Source organism: Dermacentor albipictus, chromosome 8 (genome assembly GCF_038994185.2).
Source record: "Dermacentor albipictus isolate Rhodes 1998 colony chromosome 8, USDA_Dalb.pri_finalv2, whole genome shotgun sequence".
Lineage (NCBI taxonomy): Eukaryota > Metazoa > Arthropoda > Arachnida > Ixodida > Ixodidae > Dermacentor > Dermacentor albipictus.
Genome location: NC_091828.1, coordinates 13066448 through 13093531, shown reverse-complemented (window position 1 = coordinate 13093531; position 27084 = coordinate 13066448). Strand labels below are relative to the sequence as shown.

Below are 27084 nucleotides of genomic sequence, written 5' to 3'. Positions count from 1 at the left end.
CGAAAATATGATTTCTTTTCCCGACAAGACAAGAGAGGGACTGCTTACATATTTATCGCCTTCCTTTCTTGTATGAAAGGCCTCTACTATTTCCCTTTCCTTCTTACTATTTCCTTTCCCTATGAATTTTGTCTTTTCAAATATGGGGGTGCATTGACACTTGTTACAGTGTTCAGCTGAATGACTCCCATAGCCATTCTTTAGGTTAGTGCTGTGCTGACGAGCTCCTTCATTGAAGCACTGTCCCGTTTGACCTATATAAGCTTTCCGTCAGCTGAGCGGTATTTGATAGATGACATTGCGCCTGCACTCAGTGAAACGAGATTTATTATTAGTGGTGCATAGCTGCCTTTCGCGCTTGTTCATGCGATTGCATATCGAGGACAACTTACACGGGGCACTGAAAACCAAATTATTATAATGTCTATTCAAAACTTTCTTCAGATTGTGAGACAACTTGTGTAGGTATGGCACCACGTGCACTTGTCTTTTGTCTTTGTTTTATTCTTGGGAAGCATCAGAACTTCTTTTCTCTTTCTGCAAAATGGCTTCGCATACTGAAGTGATCACAGAACTGGGAAAGCCTGCGTTCTGTAGTCGCGATATCTGATTTAAAAAACTATGATCGCACTCATGCTCACATGACTTACTAAGTGCTGCCTTATTGCACGTTGTTGATATGCCTCTCTTAATCAATTTAGAGTGGGCGCTGTCGTAACGCAACAGGGTTTTCTTAGATCTGGGATGATATCCCCAGCATACGTGCTCGTCCAAAGAAAAACAGGTTAATATCTAGAAAACGAATACGCTTATTAATTGGCAATTCATACGTAAACTTAAGTCCTCCCGATGAGTTGATGAACAAGTTCAAAATTTCTTCAACCGCGTCATGATAATGCATACAGGAATCTTTCTTCATATACAATTAGGTAGTCGTCAACATATCTAAGCACTCGCGTTACAGGCATGTCTACCAACTTAGCAGAAACTACATTGTCAACCGAAGATAAAAAAAAATGCCACATAAAATGGGAGCGATGGCTCATCCTATAGAGATGCCAGTGCGTTGGATATAGAATTGGCCATCATAATTAACAGCAGTTGAATGAAGATAAAAGTCTGAAAGCGCTAAAAATTGTCGCAGTTGACCATACGGAATTCTGAAAATTAACTTCCCCGAAATCTTCTATCCTATCGCGCACAGCGCACATCAAACCATCCCGCGGCACAGAATAATCCTCTAATAGTCCTCTACATCTACTGAAAATGCGGTTAGTGCGGTTCCCTGGTCTTTGTTTATGGCCGAGATAACTTCTTCCGAGGTTCTTACCAGGAAAGGGTCATTTATCTGCAACATCCTGAGGTGGCCTTGCAGTACTTTTCCTACATGGCTTTGCCAAAACGTTTTCTCGGACAGAATAACCCTGAAAGGCTACAAGAGTACGCATGTGGGCTGGTTGATTCATGGTTACGAGCAATAAAAACAGCGCTAAACGACAGGACGAGTGAGGGGACACAGACAACAGCGCTGACTAACAATCAAAGTACCTTTATTCTTTCAGTCAGCATATACATGCTCCGCCGCTATCTGAAACCACAGAATCTACAGAATTGGGCATGCGCAGGGGGAATTGCAATTATTGTGATAGGAAGGCAATCTCCTTCGGAAGGAGAGAAACAACGACAATTGGGAGTGTTCCTGCAAAGGTTTTTGTGCCTCCTCGACATTAATGACCCCTTCATCATAAAGACGCCAGGTACTGTCTCCACTATCCTCCGTGAGGAATGTCCAAAGGCTGTCCGAGCCTTTTGCGTGGACATCAAGGAGTTGTATTACTCCATGCCTCAAGAAGATGTATGCATTGAAGTCGGCCACTACATTGACAAATATGGTGTTCTTAGGTTTCAGAATGCATGCGGTATCAGCGTCGACAAGTTTGTAGAGCTTTTAAGGTTTTATATGTTTTCCACTTTCGTTTCAATGGAGGATAAGCTTTTAATACAGAAGAAAGGTGTGTGCATCGGTTCGTGTATAGCCCCTGTTCTTAGTGACATTTTATTAGCCAGCTATGACCGCAATCTTGTAACTAAGCTCAGCCAGACAAGCACTGTAAAAGTGATGCGATACGTCGATGACTTTCTATTTTTTTACAATACTAACGGCGCTGACGCGCAGCCTGCTGTTGCTATAATATTTGACTTGTTCCGCGCAGTTCTAGATTCTTTCGAATCGACCACGGAGCATCCGTCAGACAACAAGCTTCGTTTCTTAGACTTGGAGCTAACGTACTTAAGGAATCATGGATGTTGGGGTTACGCTCCTCGGTCTCATAAGAACGTTCTTCAATTTTCGTCCTCGCACTCAAAGATAGTCAAGCGCGGTATAGCAAGATCCTGCATGAAAGCGGCCCTCATCCGGTCTTGTGACCATCGAGTGGATGTAAGCTTCGAAAAACAAGTAGCCAGGCTGAAGCTCGCAGGTTTCTCGGTACCACTTTTGACCAGCATCGCTGAAAGCCTCGCAACGAACCTTAAAGGAAAGCAGTCGGCAGCTGCTCTTTCTGAGAATCGCTCACGTCAAATGGTTGCGGTTATACCATATGTTCACCAGGCTGCGCACAATGTCAAAAAGGTTGTCAGCGGGGCAGGGGTCAGGTTGCTGTTTACTGCCAAAAATAAGTTAGGTAGCCTGTGCCACCAAGTCAATAGGGTAAGCAAGAACAACAGAAAAAGTTGTAAAAAGCAGCACAGACAAGAGGTTTGTTGGTGACTGTTGTGACTGTGTGGTGTATAAGACCGCCCTTTCATGCAATCGTTTTTATATCGGCCAAACGGGGCGTTGCATCAATGACCGCATGCGCGAGCACTTAAACACATTTTAAAAACGGGCAGAAGATAGTCAGTTGTCACTGCATTGCAACGAATGCGGCTGCAAGCCATCTTTCGAAGGTGTAACCTACCTGTCAAAATATCGTGATGACTGCGCACGACTTATATCCGAAGCTTTCCACATTCACGTTAGTGGCGAAGCATGCGTAAGCCTTCCGTCCATTTCTCTCCTTCCGAAGGAGATTGCCTTCCTATCACATTAATTGCAATTTCCCCTGCGCATGCCCAATTCTGTAGATTCTGTGGTTTCAGATAGCGGCGGAGCATATATATGCTGACTGAAAGAATAAAGGCACTTTGGTTGTTAGTCAGCGCTGTTGTCTGTGTCCCCTCACTCGTCCCGTCGTTTAGCGCTGTTTTTATTGCTCGTAACCTGAAAGGGTATTCAGGCTTGAGTGTCTTGCCCGTGAAGAAAACATTGTTTATCTGCTTAAGTGGCTGTGACTTAGGTTGGCTGAGTCTATAAGTGCGACCGCGTTTTCGATAATAAACATTGTTGGAAGATAGCGTTGTGTGTGTCCGTGTGTATATTCTTTTGTCCCGCCTTTTAATCGCGTTAGCGTACACACCTTGCAGACTTTGCAGCAGCCATTCGTGCTGTTCCTAGTCTGCTGTTCCGGCTCTGGCACGCCTAAATGAACATCTTTTCGCCATGCTTGAAACAAATTGGTGGATGGTATGGGGTACACCTCGTAACCAAGGAGCCTACGCTGATACAACTTCACCGAAGCCGTCGACTTGCCGGAATTCCGCCACCCTCACCTGACATGCCTGCCAGATTCCCGACGGATCTGACGCTGCTTCAAGGCCAGCACCTGGTGCTTCGTGGCAATACTACCGGGTGCTACTCACTTTCGGAGGAAAAGCCGGAGAAGATGTCGACGAGTGGCTCAGGAACTACCGAAGGATGAGCCGGTGTAATGGTTGGAACTCGACCACACAATTGTCCAATGTTGTGTTTTTCCTTACCGACACAGCGCTCGTCTTGTATAAGAATCACGAAGATACGCTCACTTCATGGGAGCTTTTCGTCGAGGAGCTCAGAGCGTGTTTTGGAGACTATAGTGCAAAAAAGAAACGCGCTGAACAGACGCTTTCGCTAAGAGCTCAGATTCCCGGCGAGACCTGTACGAGTTATATTGAAGAAGTGCTGAAACTGTTTAAAATAGTCAACTCTCAAATATCAGAAGATGACAAAGTTGGAAATTTGTTAAAAGGAGTAGCCGAAGACGTCTACACTTTTTTGATGGTTTTGTGAGCTAAAACGGTGACAGCAACGGCTTCTATGTGAGTGTTAATGGGAACTTCTCTGGCTGCTGTACCACCTGGAAGAACAATGGCTACACCACCTGACAGCCGGTTCGCCTGAGTACGGTCGCCCCGTACAACAGTCAAACTTTTTAAACATTTTTGTGCTTTTCGCGTAGGTTGGTTTCCTGTAAGCACAGGGCCACAAGAGAGAAGTTTATTAACAGGTTTTTTATGTCACCTAAGTTATGTAAGAGACCTCTACAATTCCTGTGGATCATAAAAGCCATTATGAAATTGAACGCAATAAATTGTATTAACGAGGGAATGGGAGATAAGAACGATGTAAGGTGACATGGATCTGAAGAAGGCAGATACAAGAGAGCGATAGCTCTTAGGTTATCGCATTCCTATTTTGAGTTGTAATTGGGATTTTGTCCCTTTTACCGCGCTCGAGAGAGCGCTTGTCCTTCGGTGTCGAGGACACCAGGGTTTTTGTTTCGACCTCCACTGCTCTCTCTGAGGCGCTGGAGGACCGAGAGTTTGGCGCCGAGACACGCGTCTCGGGCATTGGAGTTCGCTTGATCTTAGGGCCCTGCGGGACTGGCGTCTCCAGGGCCGTTGAAGAGGGCGGAGCAGTGCTGACTGCTTCCAACACTGGGGCGGGAGGAATCACAGCGGCACCACTGCGCGTGGGCTCGGAGGACTCCGGAGGCCTCTGCGACGCTGCCCCCGCCTGCCTCACATCGGCATAACTTCTTCGCGAAAGATACGATAGCTGCTTTTTGGCTTCAAAGAACATTTTTTTTTCTTTTACAGTTATTGCAATGATCTCCTTTTCCTTTTTCCAGCATGGGCACGACCTGGAGTAGGCTGGATGGTTTCCTTTGCAGTTAACACAAAATGGTGAAGGATGACATCGTCTGGGGTTTGGGATATATGGTCTCACATTGACTTTGACATAACCGGCATCGAGAGAGTTGGGCATTACGCTTGTTCTGAAGGTGACTATAACATGTTTGGTGGGGATTTCTTGATGGTTTCTGCGGATTACTATTCTTTGTGCTTTGGTGACATTTTGTGCCTGGAAACCCTCCAGCAGTTCCTCGTCTCTTAAACCAATGAAGTCTTCTTCAGATATTACTCCCCTGCTTGTATTAAGTGTTCTCTGGGCTGAGACAGTCACTGTCGCCTCGCCAATACTGGTAAGTTCAGACAGCTTACCTGCTTGATATTTATTATTCAGTTCTAGGAGGAGGTCCCCGCTAGACATTTTGGAGGCTTTCTATGTCTGTCCGATTTTATCTTTCAGGCATTTGGCTACCAGAAATGGAGACAGCTTTCTAACAGGCGCGTTGCTTTCACTGTAGACTACATAGTATTTGGGGAAAGATGGAGCATTGCTTCGAAAGAAAAATTGGTATGGTACTTCGGTGCGGCATCTTTTCAGACGCCGATCATGGACAACAGAGATTTGAGCTGCGATAGGAAAGTGTGTGTTCGGCAACAGCTCCGACCGCCCACTATAGAGCCCAACGCGGGGACGCGGCAGAGCTTGTGCCCAAGCCAGCACGACGCCAGCCATACGCCATCACTATAACCAAATACGGTGTACCCTAGGTAGGATAGCCACACAAGCTTCCTTCACACAAGGGTCCTTCCGTGGAGGAAGGAAGTAAATGGAAGAGAAAAGAAGACAGGGAAGATCAAAAAGTGAGAGATAAAGATGGAGACTTAAGGAAAGAGAGAGACAGGAAGACAAGAGTGCCGATTTCCCCCGGGTGGGTCAGTCCGGGGGTGCCGTCTACGTGAAACAGAGGCCGAAGAGGTGTGCTGCCTCCGCCATGGGGCCTTAAAGGTCCGAACACCCAGCATCGGCTCAACCCTCAGGATCCCCCTTTCCCCGGACACGGCTAAGCCGCGTACGGCTACACTCGGGAGGGTCCAACCCTCATGTGCTCGGGTACATGGTGTCGCAACACACCAAATGCCTGCTGACCCAGACACCCCTGTGGGGATTACTTCATTATATTCATTACTGCTATTCTCTGCAACACATCCGTAATAAAGTGCGCACATTTGACCTTGCAGAGAAGACAACATTGCAGCCAGTAGAACCGCTACATGGTCGCATGGGCTGAACAGAAAATAGCAAAAAAAATTTCGGCGTCATCAACACGAAACTTTTTACCATCTGACACGATTCTGTTTACGATAGCTGCCTTCTGTTAAAATATGATGGTCCTTCGTTTGCGCTTTCGGTTGGCTTGTCTCTAGCACCGCGAAATGACGACGCGGTTGAATAGGTTGCAAGCTGTGATGCCAACAAATTTACTCGCGTTCAAACAGCAGGTGCCACACCGGGAGGCAACGCCACTTAGATTGCGCTGGTACAATCTCTGAGGCCACGCCTAGCTATACTTGCCTGCGCAGCGCGGCAGTGAGAGATAGAGAGAGATTAAACATTTTTATTGGGTGAATGCAGCTTTGGAGAGGCGTCCTCATTCCAGAATGCCTTGAGCTCGGGCAGCGCCATGGGCCCTCGCAATCAGCCGTTGCTGATCCTCGAGGTCGGAGCTGGCCAAGGCTCTCTCCCAGAGCTCGTTAATGGGGTAATGGCTCGGAGGATTTAATGGTGCCGCTCTGCAACCTTCTATGTGCCTGAGGGACCCGGGCTCTGTGCAGAAACGGCATTGCTGAGAGAACTCTGTAGTGGCTATGAGGTGATTTCTGGTTGGGCAGGGGAATGTATTAACCTGTAGAGGTCGGAGGAATCACTCCTGCTCTATAGGTAGTGATTTGCGTGGGGAAATTGCGATGGGAATATTGAGCCTCTGCTTATGTGGAGCTACGCGTATTTGGAGAAGGAAGTGTTCGACGGCGCATTCAAAGCAAATACCTAGAAGCTTCGGCACCGATTGTTTGTGGAACCCCGTGGTATGGCGATTGACCGTGCAATGGTCGGGCGTATCTTGTTTCAGAGACAAATCAAGTTCGGCAAATGTATGGGCAAGATAATTTTACTTAGGTGAAATAAAGTTTTAAAACATGGATATTAGGGTGATTTTAAGAGGGGTTTCACTTTGCTACCTTCGCCTGGTTCGCCTTCAAGTGGAAGGCCCTTTATCTCAATGTTATCCGAACGTTGATATTGTTCCAGTTCCTCAATTCTGTATGATAGCTTGGCATTATCAGCGCGAAGATCCTGGTTTAATTTTAAAAGCTGCTGTATTTCTGTTTTGAGCTCAGTGACCTCTTGAAACTTATCTTTTATGGTCCTCAAGCCTGCCCTGAGCTCCCGCCTCAAGTCTTCAATGGCCTTAGCCTCTTTCGACAGTTCGGCAGCAGTGCACTACGGAGCCACATGTAAATTTTGCCTCTGCTTTTGCAGCCCGAAACCGGACTCGACCAACGTGCTATCGCCCCTTCTGACGTCTACAGTGCGGCGTGTGTCTGCACCACAACAGTAATCGGAGTCACGTGGCCGGAGCTACTCTTCTGCGACTGCGCAAGGGGCGGAAGAGCACCAGACCACAGCATAAAACTGTCAACGGAGCGAGCACCTGTTACAGTTAGGCAGCAGTGCACTACGGAGCCACACGTACATTTTGCCTCTGCTTTGGCAGGTGAGCGGAATATCCTTATTTAGTCAATAAGTCAGAGTCTGTGCACTGCTGCCGAACCTATCAGCTTTCTTTTACTTGTTTGATTCTTGCTGCTGGCGTTGTTAGTGTATGGACGTACACTTTTGCTGTGCAATGTCGAAAGAGGCTAAGGCCATTGAAGACTTGAGGCGGGAGCTCAGGGTAGACTTGAGGACCATAAAAGATAAGTTTCAAGAGGTCACTGAGCTCAAAACAGAAATACAGCAGGTTCTAAAATTAACCCGGGATCTTCGCGCTGAGAATGCGAAGCTGTCATACAGAATTGAGGAACTGGAACAATATCAATGTTCGAATAACATTGAGATAAAGGGCATTCCACTTGTAGGCGAACCACTAGTCATTGTGAGGCAAATTGGCGAGCTGATTAAGGAAGAGGTCTCAGAGGCTGATATCGACATCTACCACCGAGTGCCTACTGCTCGGCATGATGAAGCAAATATCATTGTTCGGTTTGCCCGCAGAACCAAGAGGAATGCCTTCCTTAGCAAAGCTAAAAAAAGCAGAATGGATACAATTACACTAGGCTTTCAATCGTCCTCAAAGGTGTTCGTAAACAAACACCTCACACGGTATGGCAAAAGACTTCTAGGTGCCGCAGTAGAAAGAAAGAAGGAATTGAGATGGCGGATCGTATCGACGGCTGGCGGCAAAGTGTTCGTACGCAAGGACGAAAATTCACCAGCTACTCGAGTCGCCAGTATGAACGACATTGATAAGATGACAACGTGAACGTCATGGCCTGCTTCTCTTCTTTCCTTTTTTAAAGTTAGTTTCACCGTATGAACTGCACATATTATGATGTTCAGTCTTTCAATAAATTAGTGTCTCATACCAGTAAATTGCAAAATATGTTTCACCTAAACGTGCGGAGCATAAAAAACAAAGAGGACAAACTGAATTGCTTTTTTGCGTCAATCGCCCACAATTTTCACATCTTATTGTATTGTGAAACATGGCTTTCTGTGAATGATAACCCCCCGTACTGTGAAAATTACATATACCATGGGTTAGTAAGAACAAAGTGCAGAGGAGGTGGTGTGGCTGTCTATGTTAAACAGTGCCTTGTACATGAGGTAATTTCAGAATTTTCACTTGTAACAAACAATATAGAATGTATAATGATACGCGTAGAATATGTCACAGTTGTGGTTATGTATCGCCCACCGTTGGGAAACAAACTGACGTTCTTTGATTTCCTAGAACAGGTACTACATTTCCTGAGCCATTCGTCCTCCCCCTTTATCATAATGGGTGACGTAAATATAGACATGTTGTTGGACGACATACCATCTAGATAGTTAGCTGGTCTCATCAATTCGTTCATGTGCACAAACGTAATCTCGGAACCCACGAGGCTAACGGCGCAAACAGCTACCTTGCTTGATATATGCATAACCAATGTACACCCAACTGACTGCATTGCGCTACTGTTATCCGCTGATATAAGTGATCATCTGCCTGTATTTTGTTTCATTCCTCACGTGCACAAACGACGGGAAGGAGGAAAAAAAGCACAGATTCGCAGTTTCCACGCAAGCGCATTAGAAAATTTTCGTGCCCTGATCCTCTCAACAGACTGGTCATCTGTATTTGAAAAACAAGATCCAAATGCAGCCTACGAATTGTTCTTTCATAAAATGATTACGCGCTACAACTTCGCGTTTCCGTTTAAGTTTTGCAATCAGAGGAGCAAGAAAATAGGAAAACCCTGTATAAACGCTGCTTTGCTAAAAATGATAACAAGAAAAAACAAAATGTATCACTTGTTTGTAAAATGCAGGAGTGTGCAATTGTTGACTGATTACAAAAAATACAGAAATAAGGTCAACAGTGCATTAAAGCAAGCAAAAATTAAGTACTATGAACGGCTATTTGCTAAAATAAAAACTACCCCAATAAAGTTTGGAATGAAGTTAGAGACTTAATATCTACGAAAAGACAGAACGCGGAGATTAACATAGAGACAGTCACTGGCGTGTTGACAGGCAGAGAAGCAGCAGCTGCTCTGAATGAATATTTTATCTCCAGCACCCAGCATCCCGACAGGGGGGAGCCCACGGCCACATCTATAGTGAATAAATTCAGTCTTGCCAACTCAGTGATACTTACACCTGTTACACCTACTGAAGTTGTGGAAGTGCTGTTCAAAGTAAAAAAACACCGTCTCTGCTGGGTACGATGATGTGAAACCAGTACCAATGAAATACATTGCGGATATAATTGCACCTGTCCTCGTTCACATCATAAACAGAATGTTTGAAAGCGGTATATTTCCTGATTGTCTAAAAATAGCACGCGTATGCCCTATTTACAAAGGAGGTGATAAACATTTAATGACAAATTTCCGGCCGATATCTGTCTTACCTGTTCTGTCAAAGGTGTTCGAGAGTGCCCTGAATATTAGACTACAAACATTTTTCAGTAAATATAGTGTAATTAGTGACATGCAGTATGGATTCCAAAAAATAAATCTTGTGAAGCAGCTCTTCCTAGTATCAAGCATAACATAATAACAAATATTGAAAATAGAATGTACACATTACGTTTATTTGTAGACTTCAGGAAAGCCTTTGATTCAATATGCCGCAGTTTATTAATTAACAAATTGGAACAGTGCGGTGTACAAGGTATCGTATTGGAACTTTTACGACATTATTTAACCAATCGCTATCAATGTGTCACTATAAATAATGATGCTTCATCTTACGCGGAAATTGTAACGAGTGTTCCACAAGGATCAATACTTGGACCTCTTCTATTTATGATATATATTAATGATCTGTGTGAGATCCCCGACTCTCCGGAATTAGTTATGTACGCAGATGATACTAACATATTCTTTAAAGCTGCCACTATAGTAGAGCTCGAAACAAAAGTTAACAATTATCTAAAGCAACTCTCTTGCTGGTTACAACATAATAAGCTACAAATGAATTCCTCCAAAACAAAATATATGATATTTGCTCCTACTAATAAACCACGTAACTGCAACGCGGCTATTCTTTTTGAAGATGGGCTGATAGAACAGGTAAGATGTCAAAGATTTCTAGGAGTCTGGTTCCAAGAAGATTTGGCCTGGAACATGCACATCGACAACTCGCTATCCAACTAAGCAGAACCGTTGGTTGCTTATACAGACTGAGTACTCTGGTTCCTCCATGGTTGAAAAGTTCTTTATACTACGCACTCTTTTATTCTAGATTAACCTACTGTACTTTAATTTGGGGCACTACTTCGCAAAAAAATTATAATAAATTGATAGTGCTACAAAAAAAGGGTCCTACGCGCATTCGAGGGATACTATGGTCCTGCACAAAACTTTAGAACCTCGCCACATTTTATGAAACATTCTATGTTAAAGGCAAACCAGGTGTATTATTACAGGTTGCTCCAATACATTAAACAAAACAAATCGCAGTACATCTTGAATGTACCCACCAACACGCATTACAGCCTTCGACAACATAACATGAGAACACCAAAAATAAGAACAAATTACGGAAAACAACTAGTCAGTTACCAGGTACCTTCACTACTAAATCGCCTACGTGATTTTGAAGATGCAATTATAGAATATTCGAATAAATAATTCAAAAATTTTCTCATTCTGAACAATATTGAGTTCGTCTGATTCGAATCCCAATATAAATTGTCACTCTTTTGTTTCTTTTGTTTTCTGGTTGTGGTTGGTCTCAAACAAAATGCATCTTACTTTGATTATCCTGTTGGTTTCTTGTATACATGTTTTATTTCACGAAAACACTATTGTCTGGCGACTATCCAGTTGATTTCAGTATGTATGTATGATACATATTGCTGCGTACGTCCTGCGTTCCGAATTGCTGTGGGAGCAGAAGCCTTCGTCAGGCCACATGGCCTTTAGCTTCTGCTTCCTTTCTGTTGTAAGCAGGAGAAATAAAATTCATTAATTAATTCATTCATTCACTCATAATCGTTATGTCCAATTTCATGATAATTAAGTTTCACAACAACATGCATTTGTTAATACCTTGTCTTACCTTCCAATTAGAAGTGATAAATCAGCCCTTATAGAACATAAAAAATAAGCTACATTGTCTGCGGGTGCATCAGCCTGTGGAACTAAGCCAGCTTTCTGAAGCATGAGGCGATCAATGTGCCACAACAGACAGTCACAAAGCAAATCTCTAGAAGGTGCATTACAAACATCTTGTTTTTCTAGTGGTGGTATTGATTTGACTTCTTGAAAATTCCTTGAAGCATTGGGCAATTTAACATTGCATTTGTGCGATTAATCATTCTTTATATTAAGCGTGGCATTAGAATTGGTTATCACTTTTGTGGCCTTGCCAATATTTTAGTGATCCTATGGTGGGTTGTAAGAAATTGGCTAGGCATTGGTGCTGTTGGTACAGCCGAACTTTTTTAAATAGCGTGAGGATCAGGAACATTCCCAGTGATTTGTACACTTAGCAAGTATCAGGAGACAATTTCTTTATAATAATGGCATAGTAGAAGGATGTGTTGTTCCTAAATTTATGTCTGTGCCACATATCCATACAAGAAAAACTTTCTTGATAGCGTTGGGGGAATATTTGATATTACTCCATCCACAAATTTCGTACAAGGTTTATTTAGCAATCTTGACCAGGTTAGGAAAATGATCTAGAGTCTTACCAGACCTACGCATATGTAAAGCGTATGCCGTTTTTAGCCAGATCACTCAAGCTCAGCAGCTTTTGTTGGACAGTTGATCTGGAAGGAGGCAGACACTTTCGATTGAAATGATACGACTGAATTTTAAAGTCCAGAGACTACATTATGTGCAATCTTTGGGCCAGTGTTTACCTTGACAATAGTGTTCCCACTGTATATTGACAGGATCGGTAGGCCTCGCTGTCATTTTGTAACTAGTATGCATATAATGACAAAAAGCAAGAACACGAGGTGTGCTAAAGTTTCTTATTTTGCACACTAAAGAGCACATGGTATCAGATGAAGAAACTAGAGCTATTTATAAATTGATATCACAGCAACTGCAAGAAGCAGAATGAAAATGCGAGCTTTATTCGCCTAGTATCTGCCTACAAGCAATGTTACCAATAATCTCGAAGCTTGAAAAGAACACAAAAGGAACAACAAAACATACAATCAAAAATCAATCTTGTCATGAAATAAAACAACGGGAACAATATAAAATTGAATATAATGCCTGTTCCGTAAACGAAACAAAGTAATGGTGAGATAATTAAAGGACCATAAAACTAAACAACAATCTAGTGAATAATCCTAAAGAATGATGTGAAGTCAAGGCGCTAAAAGGACGGTGGACGAAGAAAGCACACACACACAAGGCGCCTTCTCTTCAGGCGCCGTGTGTGCGTGTGCGTGTGTGAGTGTGTGTGTTCCTTCATCGTCCACCTTCATTTGAGCGTCTTCTCTTCAGATCATGCTTAACCAACACGCCCAACTATCCACCCGAACATGCTAAGGAAAACTCGAATAAAAAAATAAGTGTAAAAAGTGGGCATCACTGTGATGCACCGTACGTTGAGACTGAGTAGCTCTACATAACTAAAACAATCTTAGTACTATAGTACAGGAGAAATGAATCTACAAGCCTCATTATTACAAACTTGTATAAACCTGTAAATTTACTGGCCACGGCGGCCGCATTTCTATGGGGGCGCATTGCGAAAACAGCCACGTACATATATTTCAGTGCACGTTAATGAGCCCCAGGTACTCCAGATTTCTGCAGTCCCCCACCACCGCTAGCCTCCTAATCTGATAATGGTTTTGGCACGTGAAACTCGATCATTTATTTTTTAAACCTGGAAAATAACTGGAATGCACAGGAAGCTGCGCTTCAGTAATCAAGGGAGCAATGATCATAAGAAATACGAATCAGTTTATGTAAACACCACTGCACAAAAGGCACATAAGTACAACTTTAGCCAAAGCAGGCATAAGGTCGCAATGAATTATTTGCAAACCCATGAATACATTAGCGTACTTCGCACATATATCTATTCTCCTAAAGTAAAATAAAAGAAGAATTGGCTCGCGATGCCGGCCCTGCAAATGTGGATGTCCAGTGAAGCTGTTTAATAACATCATTACACCTCCTGGGGGGTATGCAATATTTACTGCTTTAGAGTGAAGGTAATTTTGACAGCACGCCGCCTCCCGAAACGGTGCTGCAACTGCGCTAAAATCAGGTACTAGGCTGGTTATACCATAGGCGCTAGGCTAGGGACGTCACGTCCCATGTCGCAAGCTGCCGTCGCCGCGGCATCAGCCTTGTTACGCCCACTGCAGAGCAAAGCCTCTCCCACACCTCTCCAACAACCCCGGTCGTGTACCAATGGTGGCCATGTCGTCCCTGCAAACTTCTTTATCTAGTCCGCCCACCTAACTTTCTGCCGCCCCCTGCTACGCTTCCCTTCCCTTCGAATCTAGTGCCTAACCCTTAATGACAATCGGTTATCATCCCTCCTCATTACATGTCCTGCCCATTGTCCTGCTCATTACATGTCCTGCTGTAGCAGCAGCAGCAGCAGCAGCAGCAGGTGGTGGTGGTGGTGGTGGTGGCAGGTGGTGGTGGTTGTGCAGAATTAGGGTAGCTTAGAGCCGGCGTAGATAATTTGCAGAGTACTTATGTAAGCGTTCTGTACTCCTTGATTACGTAATGCCGCTATGACTGTTGGTATCTCCACTGGATGAAATGCCTTTTCGTAATTTATGAAAGCCGTATATAGAGGCTTATATTCTGCGGCTTTCTCGATAATCTGATAAATGAGATGGATGTGATCCATTGTAGAGTATCCCTTCCTGAAGCCAGCCTGAAGGTTGACTAAAGTGGAGTGTTGTCCTTATTCTAGTGGAGAATATTTTGGTAAATATTTTATATAATACTGGGAGTGAGGCAATGGGCCTATTATTTTTCAATCCTTTAACATCTCTTTTTTGTTGATTATTATACTGTTTGCATTCTTCCAGTTTTCTGGGAACCTTGCAGTCAATAGACACTTCGTATAAAGAGCCGCCAGTTTTCCAAGCATTATGTCCTTGCCAACCTTCATAACATCGACTTTCATTGCATCTTCTTAGGCCACTGTTCCTCGTTTCATATCTCGTAAGGCCCTCCTAACCTCATCGCTAGGTAAATGAGGAGTTTTTCTATCCAGTTCATTACGTTTTTTATTTGAATTATCCTGACTCCTCTGGGTACTGTACAGGTCAGTATAGAATCCTTCCGCTGCTTTTACTGTATCTTCAAGATTGCTGATGATATTACCCTGCTTACCTTTTAGGGCATGCATATTCGTTTGTCCTATGCCAAGTTTATTTCTCACTGATTTCAGACTGCGTCCATTTTTTACGGCTTCTTCTATCTTTTTCATGTTATAGTTTTGAATAACGCATATTTTTGCCTTGTTGATCAGTTTTGACATTTTCGCTAATTTTATGTTATCTCTTGAGTTGGACACTTTCATTTTTTGTCGTTTCTTAATTAGGCCCTTTCTTACATAGGACAGCTCGCCTAGTGGTTGCCTTGGTGCCTTGCCTCTCACTTCAATCGCTGCCTCTGGAGCCTACCTAGCTACGGTTTCATTCATTTGCTCTATGCCGTCATCACCTCTTTGTTCTAAGGCTGCATATTTGTTTACAAGTACCAGCCTGTATTTGTCTGCTTTTAGCTTTATTGTCTCGAGGTTGACCTGTTTTTTCTTCCCCAATTTTGCCCTTAATTTTTTTAATTGCGGTGAATCCTAGCCCTCAACAACCTATGGTCACTGCACTTTACCCTACAAGTCACCTCTACATCTTGCACTACACGAGCACAATTGCGGAACTATGCAGAGCCCGCTTGCACACGGCAGCCTTGGCCACACGCTTGGTCATGTGACCGATGTGATGATGGTAGTGTGTCGCCATATTGCGTAAGGTTGGATTGTGTTGATGCTAAAGCCCCTTTAGAGCATGGGCTGTTGATGAGCCGCGATCTGAGCGCTTGGTGTGTGCGTTGACGTGACGTGCGCGTTGCGCACTTCTGTTTATGGACTGTGGATCATGTCGCGCAGAGCCAGACGCCGCCCTCTTTTTCATTGTTCTTTCGCGCACTGGCTTGCTTCCTTGATATATCACTCTGTCTCGAACAAGAGCAGTGAGCTGGGAGTTTCCATTCAGCATTTCGCAGGCCTTTCATTTAGGATACCGTCAGTGCCACATCATTGTGGTTAGACGATCGGCACGTCAGAGCAGGCACGGCCACACCAAGCTATGTGCCCAAGCGTGCCCGACCCTTACCGCTCAGTTCCATGAGTATTAAAGCGAACAGCTTAGTGTCTTCGGCTGTTTTTATGGTTTTTAAGTGGTCAGCGGTCGGTAGTAAGTGCGGTTTATGTGCAAGGAAGACGTTCGTTCGTTCTTTTACCCCTCTGCCAACTATATTCCGCTTTTTCTGTCTCGCGTTCTTTCGTTTGCTCGCTCGTTCGGGCTATTCCCTTGTACTCACATTCATCGAAGGTGGTTTCTGCACATTGTTCTTTTGTACACTGTGCTCACCGTAGAGTTCACCGCGATACTTTCGGAAGGCACCGTTCTTATAGTAACGGATGTACCGATATATACCTTGAGTGCCATCGAAAGTGATGTTCGCTCGTAACTCGATCCCTTTATTCATGAACATATAGAAAAGCCTTATAAATACACCACATGAGAATGCTTACAAAAGGGATGAGGGGACAATTAGCATGCCAACGTTAAAATACATCTCACTGTGTAAGAAACTTGGAAAACAAAACGCGTAAAAAGTAAACAAATCACTTAGGTCGGGCAATGCGCTCATTGTGTAGCAGCTCTTTGAGTTTAGCTGCGCATCATTCAGTGACTACATGTGATGGCACGTGGTTCAATTCGACAATAATGCGTGGTATGAATGAATTTGCAAAATGATGAGAGTGACATATCGGTCGTTTCACATTCGCACCAGTTTTCATGACCAAAACGACCATGACCAAGAACACGGGACTGAAATAAATAGTCAGAAAGAATTGAATGATGATAAAGTTCATGAAAACGCGAAAGTTATTGAAGTAGAGGATGTGCTATCAGAATCAGAACTAACACATACATGGTCTACTGAGTGGCAGCACTCCTCCGAAGTCGATGTGGAGCCGTTGTCCGAGTCGCAAAGAGCGGCTTCAATGTTACTGCACTCACTCACCATTTCTTCCTGGCCTGTTCTGGTGTCAACTTCATTTTAGTCGTTCGTCTCTTCTGACGTGAGGGCAACACACCAAAAGCCATCTTTTTCCTAGCCAGGATCATGCTAATGCAGATCGAATACAGCACAAGTTGACACGACGAGTGCCGCTTGATATATAGAGAATTCTCCCGTCAAGAAAGGCGCTGTCGAAAGCTCAGCAGGCTACCTTAAAAGATATGGGTGGCCTGATGAAACCGTTTTCAAAACGTATTCACCCCCCGTTTTTAGACTATCCTGCTTGAGACGTAATGCGGTTAATTTGGTGTAAATACTGTTTGAGACGTTGAATCCATTAATACGACGTTTTGTAGCTCCCTCGTTTAGGGTAATAAAATATGCCTCAGCCTGATACGAGATTAAAAAAACACAATGTCCTTCTACTCTGAAGAAGGATGACCAGCGAAACAGGGTATGTGGGCCCCTTAATTGCCAACTGCGCCACGGCCGCCGGTCGACCCGGAATCGCACGACCTTTGGGATCGGCCCACAGATAGGGAGCGCTTAACGCATGCTTCACCTCCGCCGTGGGTCGGCCTGGCATTGCGCTATCTTCTAGATCCGCCCACGTGTGAAAAATTGTTGGTCTTCGCGAGGACTCAATCCGCCAGATACTAGCCATAGAGGCCTTCGCTGTAAAAAGACGAAATTTAATGATTTCAAATGTTCAATCGGAAAATATACAGATGCAAGATCTCACACCTGTCTCATGATCGTCTCGCGTCATGCAAACGTGATTGGTTACCAGGATGTTTCGAAAGACTGATGAGAAATGTAAATGTCACAATATAATAAATATGTGCCTGAGTATGCACGGTACTATCATCAACGTCACAAGTCGCATGGTTAGACCAAAGTATCAGTGTGAGAAATGATGTAATTATTGTAGCCGCTTAAACGCACCACTTGAATTTATCCATGTAGTCATGAATGAGTTTAAATAAGGTTGCGGGCGTTTGAAAGACACAGGCTTTCGCTGTAGCCATTGTAAACTGCACAAGTATGGCACCTAACGCATGGGAAGACGATCCTTCATGAACGACATAATGCGAAAGAACTTGTTGAGAGTAAGGGGCAGAGTCTTCCCTTGCGAAAAGGTACAAAAACGGACCGAAGGCCACCGGGTCACGCTGAGGTTTTCCACCCCACTTAATTATTAAAGAGACGACCTTCACAAAAGAATGTTACGTGATTTAAAAAATGCGCGGGCCTGTACCCGCTTTCATGAAGGATATAACTGGAGAATAGAAGATGTCATTCTGCACTGGAATTGCTGGCAGGCGACTGGCTTCGGAGGCATTTTCTACTTTCTTGCACACGCAAGGTCATGTCTTCTACCTGACCACGAACTGTGCGTCATGAAAAAAGCAGCTTTTAGAGAAGTGCCTAAAACCACAGTATAGCGGATCGAGCGAGAAAAAATGACAAGCAACAATATTTTAATGTAAGATATCACAGTCAGATCCACGAAATTCAACCTGGAATCCGCGAGCTAACTACATCTAACAGACTTCATCTAGAACCATTGCGCAACAAATAAATAGGTTGCATAAATATTCTCTTCACTCATTCCGTCACTAAAAATGAAATCATGTCGTTTTTATCGCATGCGTTACGTGAACTAAGGTGACTCTTTGGGAATGTCGGTAAGACATGAATACGCTGCTGTGTCTTAGCCTCTTCTCTGCCGTCATCTAGTGCGCAAAAATCAGCATTCTGTTTAAGCAAAATGTGCGTTCCCCCTGATTGCGCTTGTGGCAGCCGCTCTTGAAAATACTGATACATGCATATTGCGTGTTTCTTTTGGCCCATGCACGCGGGCGCCCCGATCAAGGTGACGAACGTTCTCTCGCTCTCGAGCTGTCGGGTGAACTGGCCAGCGCTGCAGTTACCCTTCGTAAATATACTTTGTAAATAGTCTCCAGTCTTAATCCTTCATTCGCGTAATATATTGGTGGTGGGAGTCATTCATGCGCTATGTATCACAGTTTGTGTGTATCCCACCAACACGTCCACAGTAATTCTCGGCCCAGTCACCTGTATGAGCGTGTTAGCCGACACAACTGCTGGGACCCTCCCATTGTGCTCGCGAACTCCTCGCGTCTGCTTGCAGACACACGAGGACGAGGTCTGTAGCTGGGATTCTTTCAATGAGAAACTCAGCGACCTTTTTGGAAATCTCACTGGTCGCCAGCTGGCTGCTAGAAAAGAGCTTGCTACTCGAGTTCAATCTTCTACTGAAACGTATGTCTCGTACATACTAGACGTGCTCGCTCTTTGCTGGAAAGTTGACGAGAAAATGGCTGAGGTTGGCAAAGTTGGCTAGCTATTTAAAGGCATCGAGGACGACGAGTCTCATTTATTGGTATTCAACAATGTGTCCACCACTGACGTCATTTTCAAGGAATGCCGCCGCTTTGTGCTCGCCAAAAGCCGCTGCGCCATTCCGCATTTCTCCCGGCTCCCTAACACGGCTGCCACGTCGCCTTTCGCCGAGCTTGCCGCTTCACCACCTTTCAATGAGCACGCCACACGTATTCGCGGCGAGCTCGAGGCCACAAGTCCTGCACCGTTCCATCAACGCCCACTTGGCCCCACCATTGACCAACCAGCCCTAGCAATCTCTCTCATTCAGGCAGTTGTGCGGCAAGAATTTGCAAACCTAGGTTTTCCTGCTGCCTGCTCCGTCTCCCGACACGACGCCCGACCAGTGCTGACTGCTACGCCTCATGGCGCTCTGCATTCCCCTCCCAGATAGCGTAACCCTACTGAGTGGAGAACTCAGGACGACAAGCCCATTTGCTCCTGTTGCCTCCGCATTGGCCATGTCACTCGCCACTGCCGCACCTCCTGGACGTCGCCGTATTCGAGCTCCTTTTCCTCGTCTTCTCACCCATACGCAGACCCGCGCCCTTACTCTCCTCGCCAGATGCCTCCTACCTGAATAAGATAAGAACAAGATGCTTCCCAAAGACATTGTTGAACCTTCGTCGAGCCCTTGGGCGTCGCCCTTGGTGCTTGTTACAAAGAAGGATAGCACATAGTATTTCTTTGTAAATTATCATCATCCAAACCGCATTACCAAGGAAGACGTCTACCCTTTGCCTCGCATTGACGACGCCCTCGATTGTGTCCACGGTGCCAACTATTTTTCATCAATAGACCTACGGTCTGGTCATTGGCAGATTTCTGTGGATGAAAAAGACCAAGGGAAGACTGCGTTTGCCACTTCTGATGTTCTCTATCAATTCAAAGTTAAGCCATTCAGTCTGTTCAACGCCCCAGCAACTTTCGAACGTATGATGGACTCTTTGCTTCTAAGGTTCCAATGGTCAACATGCCTCTGCTACATAGACGGCGTTTAGTATTTTCGCCTACATTTAAGACATACCTTGAGCGCTTATCAGGTGTTCTTCAAGTCTTCCCCGAGGCTGGCATTCCACTAAGTTCCTCGAAATGTCACTTCGGTCGTCGGCAGATTAGAGGGCTGGGATGCCTCGTCATTGATCCCGGTGTTCAATCAGACCCGGAGAAAATTCGTGCTGTCACGTCTTTTCCCGTACCTCAATCTGTCTTAGACATCCGAAGTTTTGTAGGACATTGCTCCTACTTCCAACGCTTCGTTAAAGACATCGCAGTGATTGGCCGATCTCTTACTGATCATCTGAAGAAGGACGTGCCGTTAATGTGGGGCCCTGCTATAAATGCCGCATTTGCCCACCTCACCAACATTCTCACCCCGCCACCTATACTAGCCCAATTTGACCCGTCCTCCACTACAGAGGTCCGTGCCAATGCCATTGGTCACGGTATCGGAGCCGTCTTAGCCCAGTGCCAGGAGGGTCAATATCGCTTTATCGCGGACGCTAGCCGCTTCCTCACAGCAGCGGAGCGCCACTATTCCATTACAGATCGTTAATGCCTGGCTCTCGCCTAGGATGTTTCCAAATTCCGCCCGTATTCGTACGGCACGCACTTCTCTGTAATTACGGAATACCAGGCTCTCTGCTGGCTTTCCTCACTTAAGGATTCTACCAGCCGGCTTGGTCACGGGCCCTGCAGCTGCAAGAATATTCCTATGAGGTAGTGTATCAGTCAGGCCAATTACATCTAGGCGCAGACTGTTTATCGCGCTTTCAAATAGACGAACCGCCCACCGATCCCGACCCCGATACCGACGCTTGCGTTGCCTGTTTCTCAGCAGCTACACGTTGCCGACGAGCAACGCCGTGATGCCACTTTGCGCGCCGTCATCGATGGCTTGGAATCTTCGCCTTCTGATTTGTGCCTTGACCTGTTTTTTCTTTCGGGATGACATATTATACAGCCACAATGTACGCCCCGGCGGCACGGCCCTACTCCTCGTCATTCCTAAGCACCACCGGTCAGCTATTCTCAAAGAACTTCATGATTTACCAACGCAAGGTCAGCTTAGCGTCTCCCGCACCTACGACCGGATTCACCGGCACTTCCTTTGGCCATGCCTTGCCCCCTCCGTCGGGAAATACGTTGCTGCGTGTGAAAAGTACCAGCCCCGGAAATCACCGCCGACGTTCCCTGCCGGCTGCCTTCAACCGCTCGACATTCCTTCGGAGCAGTTCTTTCGCGTTGGCTTGGACTTACTTGTTCCTTTCTCTCTATTCACGTCTAGCAACAAGTGGGTCGCTGTGGCGACAGATTATGCCACGCGCTACGCCTTCACCAAAGCGCTTCCAACAAGCTGCGCCACAGATGTCACCAATTTTCTTTTACGCGACGTGATTCTGCAGCATGGTGATCCGCGTCAGCTGCTCAAAGACCGTGGTCGGACATTTCGTTCTCAAGTCATCGTCGACATCCTGCAGTACTGCTCCACGAAGGACAAGCTGACTACGTCATACCATCCCCAGACCAATGGTCTCACTGAGCACCTGAATCGTACCCAAACAGACATGCTTTCAAAGTACATCTCGTCCGACCATACTGACTCGGACCTTGCCCGATCCTATGTCACTTTTGCGTATAATTTCTCGCATCACCACACTGCCTCTTATTCCCCGTTCTTTCTGCTGTTCAGCCGAGAACCCACATTGCCACTGGACGCACCCCTTACATCCGCCGCTGCAGAGACCAGTGCGTATGCACTTGACGTAATTACCGGGGCAGCCCAAGCACGATAAATTGCCTGCGCTCGCCTCCTGACCTTCCAAGAGAAGCAACGGCGCTTGTACCATAGCCAACACAGATACGTACACTTTTCGCCGGGATCTCTGGCACTCCTGTGGTCCCCGTCTCGTCACGTTGGCCTGTCAGAAAAGCTCCTGTCTCGCTACACAGGCCCATATCGAGTGCTGCGTGCCGTGACTACAGTTACCTAAGAAATCGCCCCAGTCAGTACCAGTGCCTCATCTCCCCTGAATTCCACTGACGTTGTGCATGTCGCACGCCTCAAGCCTCTCTGGTTATCACCGATATTTAGACACCGTGGGATGGTGCTGCTGCCACCGGGGGTAATGATACATGCATATCGCGCGTTTCTTATGGCGGATGCACGTAGGTTCCCCGACAAAAACGATGAAAGCTCTCTGGCTCTCGAGATGTGGGCTGAACTAGCCAGCGCTGCAGTTACCCGTTCCAAATATATTTTGTAAATAGTCTTCAGTCGTATTCCTTCGTTCCCGTAACAATATATATTAACAGTGCAGGTGTGAATTGCTGGTGTTTGTGTCACGCGTATAGCATGTATTTTATTACTGTTGAGCGTATAGAATAGACTTCCTGTGCGCAATGTTTGCTGTTATGCGGAACAAAAAAGGCAAGGACTTTTGTCAAGCCATTTTAAAAGATTTTGTCCCCGCCTCCTTATATTTGAAAGGTAATACAGTATTGGTTGATTAAATGATTGGTCGATTCAATTCTTTCAAACGGTTCTAGGTTATTCTGTTTGAGGTTCTACATTGTCATCTGAAGAGCAAGCCCCGATGAAGTGCCAAGGATTACGAGACAACACCCCAGGAAGGCTGCAACTGAGCGCCGTGGACAACGTCCCACAGCGTCGCCACAAAGATGATGAAGGGAACAAAAAGTAGAAGCAAAGCAACTAGAAGTGCGGTGTGGTTTAACCCACCTTTCTCGTTTGTCAGATGCAGTAGAACAAAGCACGGACAAAAATGCAGACGGCACTTAACGCAACTTTCCACATGCAACAAATTGAGTAGTACTTCTTACTCGCGTTGGTCGCCCTGACCAATTGAAATGAGCTTTTGGTTTCTCTAAACTCACTTGAAACCTTACATATGACTTGAGATAAATTAAAGAAACACCAGTTTTCCATTCTTGTGCACTTACGTAGACCACAAGGTAGTTGATGTTGTCCTCGCCTTTCAGTCTGCGCAGAGCAAACCCGAAGCCCCAGAACTTCTTGTAGCACTTCTTGCGGTAGAGCACCACGTCAACCTTATCCGCGCCCACCAGCAGGGATACCGGCGCTGCGGCAGAATGCAGAGTACCCGCGTCTTTCTTCCAAGTCGCGAATGTTGGCGAGAATTCTCTCTTTGGAGACATTCCCATATAAATCCATGTTCGTACCTGTCGCAGGTGTACAGAGCGGAGCGCGCAAGTGAAACCAGCGGCATGGGCGTCTCGCGGGGATGTTTAGTCACTCTGCGGATGCCTCATGTCGCAGCGGCATTTATGCACAGACATCAGTATAACCGAGGATATTGTGGAAAAAGTGTCCTACGGCCGGTAGCTCTAGCGGATGCTCACTGCCCCTTCAATATAGACTGCACGCAAAAACACCCATGCATGAGGAATTACTGAAGTTGTCAACTGTGTACATGCTGACATTTTAGCAAGCTTCAGATTCTTTTTGTGGGGCCTTATTTAACCAAAAAGGGCAATTTTGTCATTTTCTTAACCTTTGGTCTTACTGTGTAGGTTTTACCGTCAATGTGAATGTGCAATTACCAAGTAGATGTAAGATAAGCATCTATAAAAACAAATGCAGCCAGTGTCTAAAATGGGGTGATATTAATGTCATAAACAATTAGTATCAATGAGTGATATATAAATATGCACAAGCTAGTGAGGAATGCACGAAAAGTGTAGCAACATAACATGAGTATCAATAAAGACATCATAAGAATAAACAATACACGCTAGAATACTTGCAAAAATAAAAGATGCTTGATCCCTGTTGCGCAGGAATCGATAATAACAAAATAACAAAAAAGTGAAACTCGCTTCATAGGAGTCGTCCAAGCTTTGTTGAGCCTTAAGACATACAATCGAGAGGCGGGGAATGGGTAGGGCGCTCGCGGTATCTGAGGCCGTTGCAACTAGACTTCACGGGCACCCTACCGCGGCCCAGGGATCTGCGACAATCGGCACAGAAGGGGAAGTTGTTTAATGGCTCGCCACCAAGAAACATTCCCAGCAGGCACTGCTTTGCGCGCACTGGATTACTGTGCAAATCCGACAGGAGTTCGGAAACCGCACAAGAAAAGCCGAATGGCTTGTCCGTAAATCGCTTCAGGAACTTGCGCTCCGCGGCCCTCAAAGGCACTCTATTTGTGGATCGCCTTTTCCGAGCGGCTTCGCCGAAGATAGAAGCACTTTGCTCCTGCTTGGTAGTGTCCCAAGGCCGAACTACACGTACGCCCACCAACGCGCCTCCCACATGCGCAGGTGGGGCAGCACACGTCACACGCGTTGAAGCGCTGCGCGAGCACAGGTATCTAATGTGTACGTGCGCTAAACAGTGTTGTCCAACACGGCCACACCCATGGCTCCCGCTCCAGCGTGAATTATCGTGATGACTGCGTTCTCACTCGCGGTGATCACCCTGAACAATTTAAATTAGCTTTCGAGTTCTCTGAACGCACCTAAAAATTAGATCTGAGCGCATAGCGCTTCCACTTTGTGAGATTGTTCCATGATCCCTGTGTCTGTAAACCTAACGAGACGCGTCCGCATAGTAACAACAGGGTTATGGTGGCCGACCGACCCACAGAGAAACGCATGCATGACCGACCCGTCTGGAGCGTAGTTCGCCACTTCTCCGCATCATGACGCAAAAGAGGTGCTGCACTCAGTACGACGGTTCTCAGCCGCGCATGTCGTCTGGACAGACGGCGCGCAACAAATAAGGCATGCAAAGGGCAATACTTCTCTTTGGCTTTCAGCATGTTCAATGAAAAGATACAGGTCTCGCTTATTGCGTGTTCACAAGCTGCTTGGACTGTTGAAGCTTCTACGATGAAAATGTTGGCGGCATCGTTAGGGCAAAGTCATCTCCCGTGGCAAATAAGCGGAGTCCGCACCAAATAGTGGCGGTATTGTGCTTCAGAGAAGATCAACTTACACACTTATTTCTTTGCTCTGCACTGAAAATCACGGGCGCCTGAAGCAGCATTGTTTAAGGGCCGAAAACAGCAGCCGCGGACACTAATTGTGGGCGAAGGACGCTTTCAGGAACGGTTCCTCAAGCACGATATCACCCTTGTTGTGGGTAAGGGTGATATCGTGCAAAGATGCTGTAATGGAGCTTCCCCTCATGTCTGTAATATGATGCCCGAAAAAATAAGAAGGAACATTTTTGGAACTGTGATCACACAGCGTGATTTTGACCGCGAACTCCAGAAAGATGAGAGCACCAAGCTGCGAATGAACCCTGCACAAATTACGACGTCAAGATTTCTGCGCCGGCGCTTGCGGTGCTTGTCCTCGAGGGCGCGTTGCGTCATGCTAGGTCACTCTATTTGGAAGTAGAAAGTCCCATGGCTGCTGCATTTTCCCTTTGAGCGAAATCAGTTTCTAAAATCGCGCTCAATAAAGCTTCCTTCCGTTTGCGTTCCCGAAGGTTACAAGAGTCTTGAAAGGGACGCACCCCCCAACGTCCCGCAATGGTGCTTGCGTTAATAGTACATAAGGCAACAAACGCTATTCTAAAATTGCCATCTTTTCTAGGCGAGTCTCGGTGCTGTGGCTATCTCACAAAAAAATATCAGTGCCCTTCCACTCTGTGAAGAAGGACGACCAGTGAAGCTGGGTATGTGGGCCCCTGCTTAATGACGAGTATCATCTCCACCGCGGGTGGACCCGGCATTGCATTATCTTCGGGATCGGCCCAAGTAAGGGGAGTGCTTAACGCTTGCTTCACCTCCGACGCGGGTCGGGCCGGTATTGTACTATCTTCGGGATCCGCCCACGTATGGGGAGTGCTTAACGCCTGCTTCAGCTTCGCCGCGGGTTAGCCCGGCATTGCCCTAACTTTGAGATCGGCCCACGTATTGGGATCGCTTAACGCCCGCGTCACCTCCAAAGGGTCGGGACGGTATTCAACAATCTTCGGGCTCGGCCTACGTATGGGGAGTGCTTAACGCCTGTTTCACCTCTACCGTGGGTTGGGACAGTATTGAACTCTCTTCAGGATCGGCCTACGTATGGCGAATGCTTAACGCATGGTTCACCTCCACTGCGGGTCGGGACGGTATTGAGCTACCTTCGGAATCGGCCTACGTATGGGGAGTGCTTAACGCCTGCTTCACCTCTGCTTATCCGGCTGATTATGAGGCTCTTAACCAACTTGACTGTATCTTCTTCCTTTATGCGGCTTCTTTTTTGCGAGGCGCGGGTGATCATAAGTGCCACCTGTACCGTCACTTGCTTGAACAGGTTTATTGTGCGTGCGCAGCGTTGATTGCTCTGCACCCACATTCCCAGAAACCTGATGGCTTCCTTTTCTTGCATCTTCCATCATTCTAGGGTGAAGCTGATTTGTTCTTCCGAGCGTTTCCCCTTCAGACTCTCAGGAGCTCGGACTTCTCCGTTGACCAGGTGAGGCCTCTTTCCCTAACGCATTCTTCTACGCATGTTGCTGCGGCTTGTAATCGTTCTTCTTTTTGGCTGAGTGAGCTTTGCTTAGTCCAGACGGTGATATAGTCGGCATAAATGGCGTGATGTATGCCGTCGATCTCTTGCAGCTTCCGGAATATTCCGATCATTGCAATGTGTAAAAGGATCATTCAGATCATGGATCCCTGCGGGGTT

At 45.9% G+C, this 27084-nt stretch overlaps 1 protein-coding gene across 10 annotated transcripts in view; it reads right to left on the bottom strand.

The window, feature by feature from the left end:
• Positions 1-27084, bottom strand: part of LOC139048619 (microtubule-associated serine/threonine-protein kinase 2-like) — a 705675-nt gene that overhangs the window by 98553 nt on the left and 580038 nt on the right. For 9 of the 10 annotated variants that reach the window (XM_070523057.1, XM_070523063.1, XM_070523058.1 and 6 more), the window contains one exon: positions 23380-23519. The exons of the other annotated variant lie outside the window; for it this stretch is intronic. In XM_070523057.1, the coding sequence (XP_070379158.1) occupies positions 23380-23519 (140 nt within the window). The remainder of the gene's footprint in view (positions 1-23379; positions 23520-27084) is intronic. 10 annotated transcript variants of the gene reach the window in all.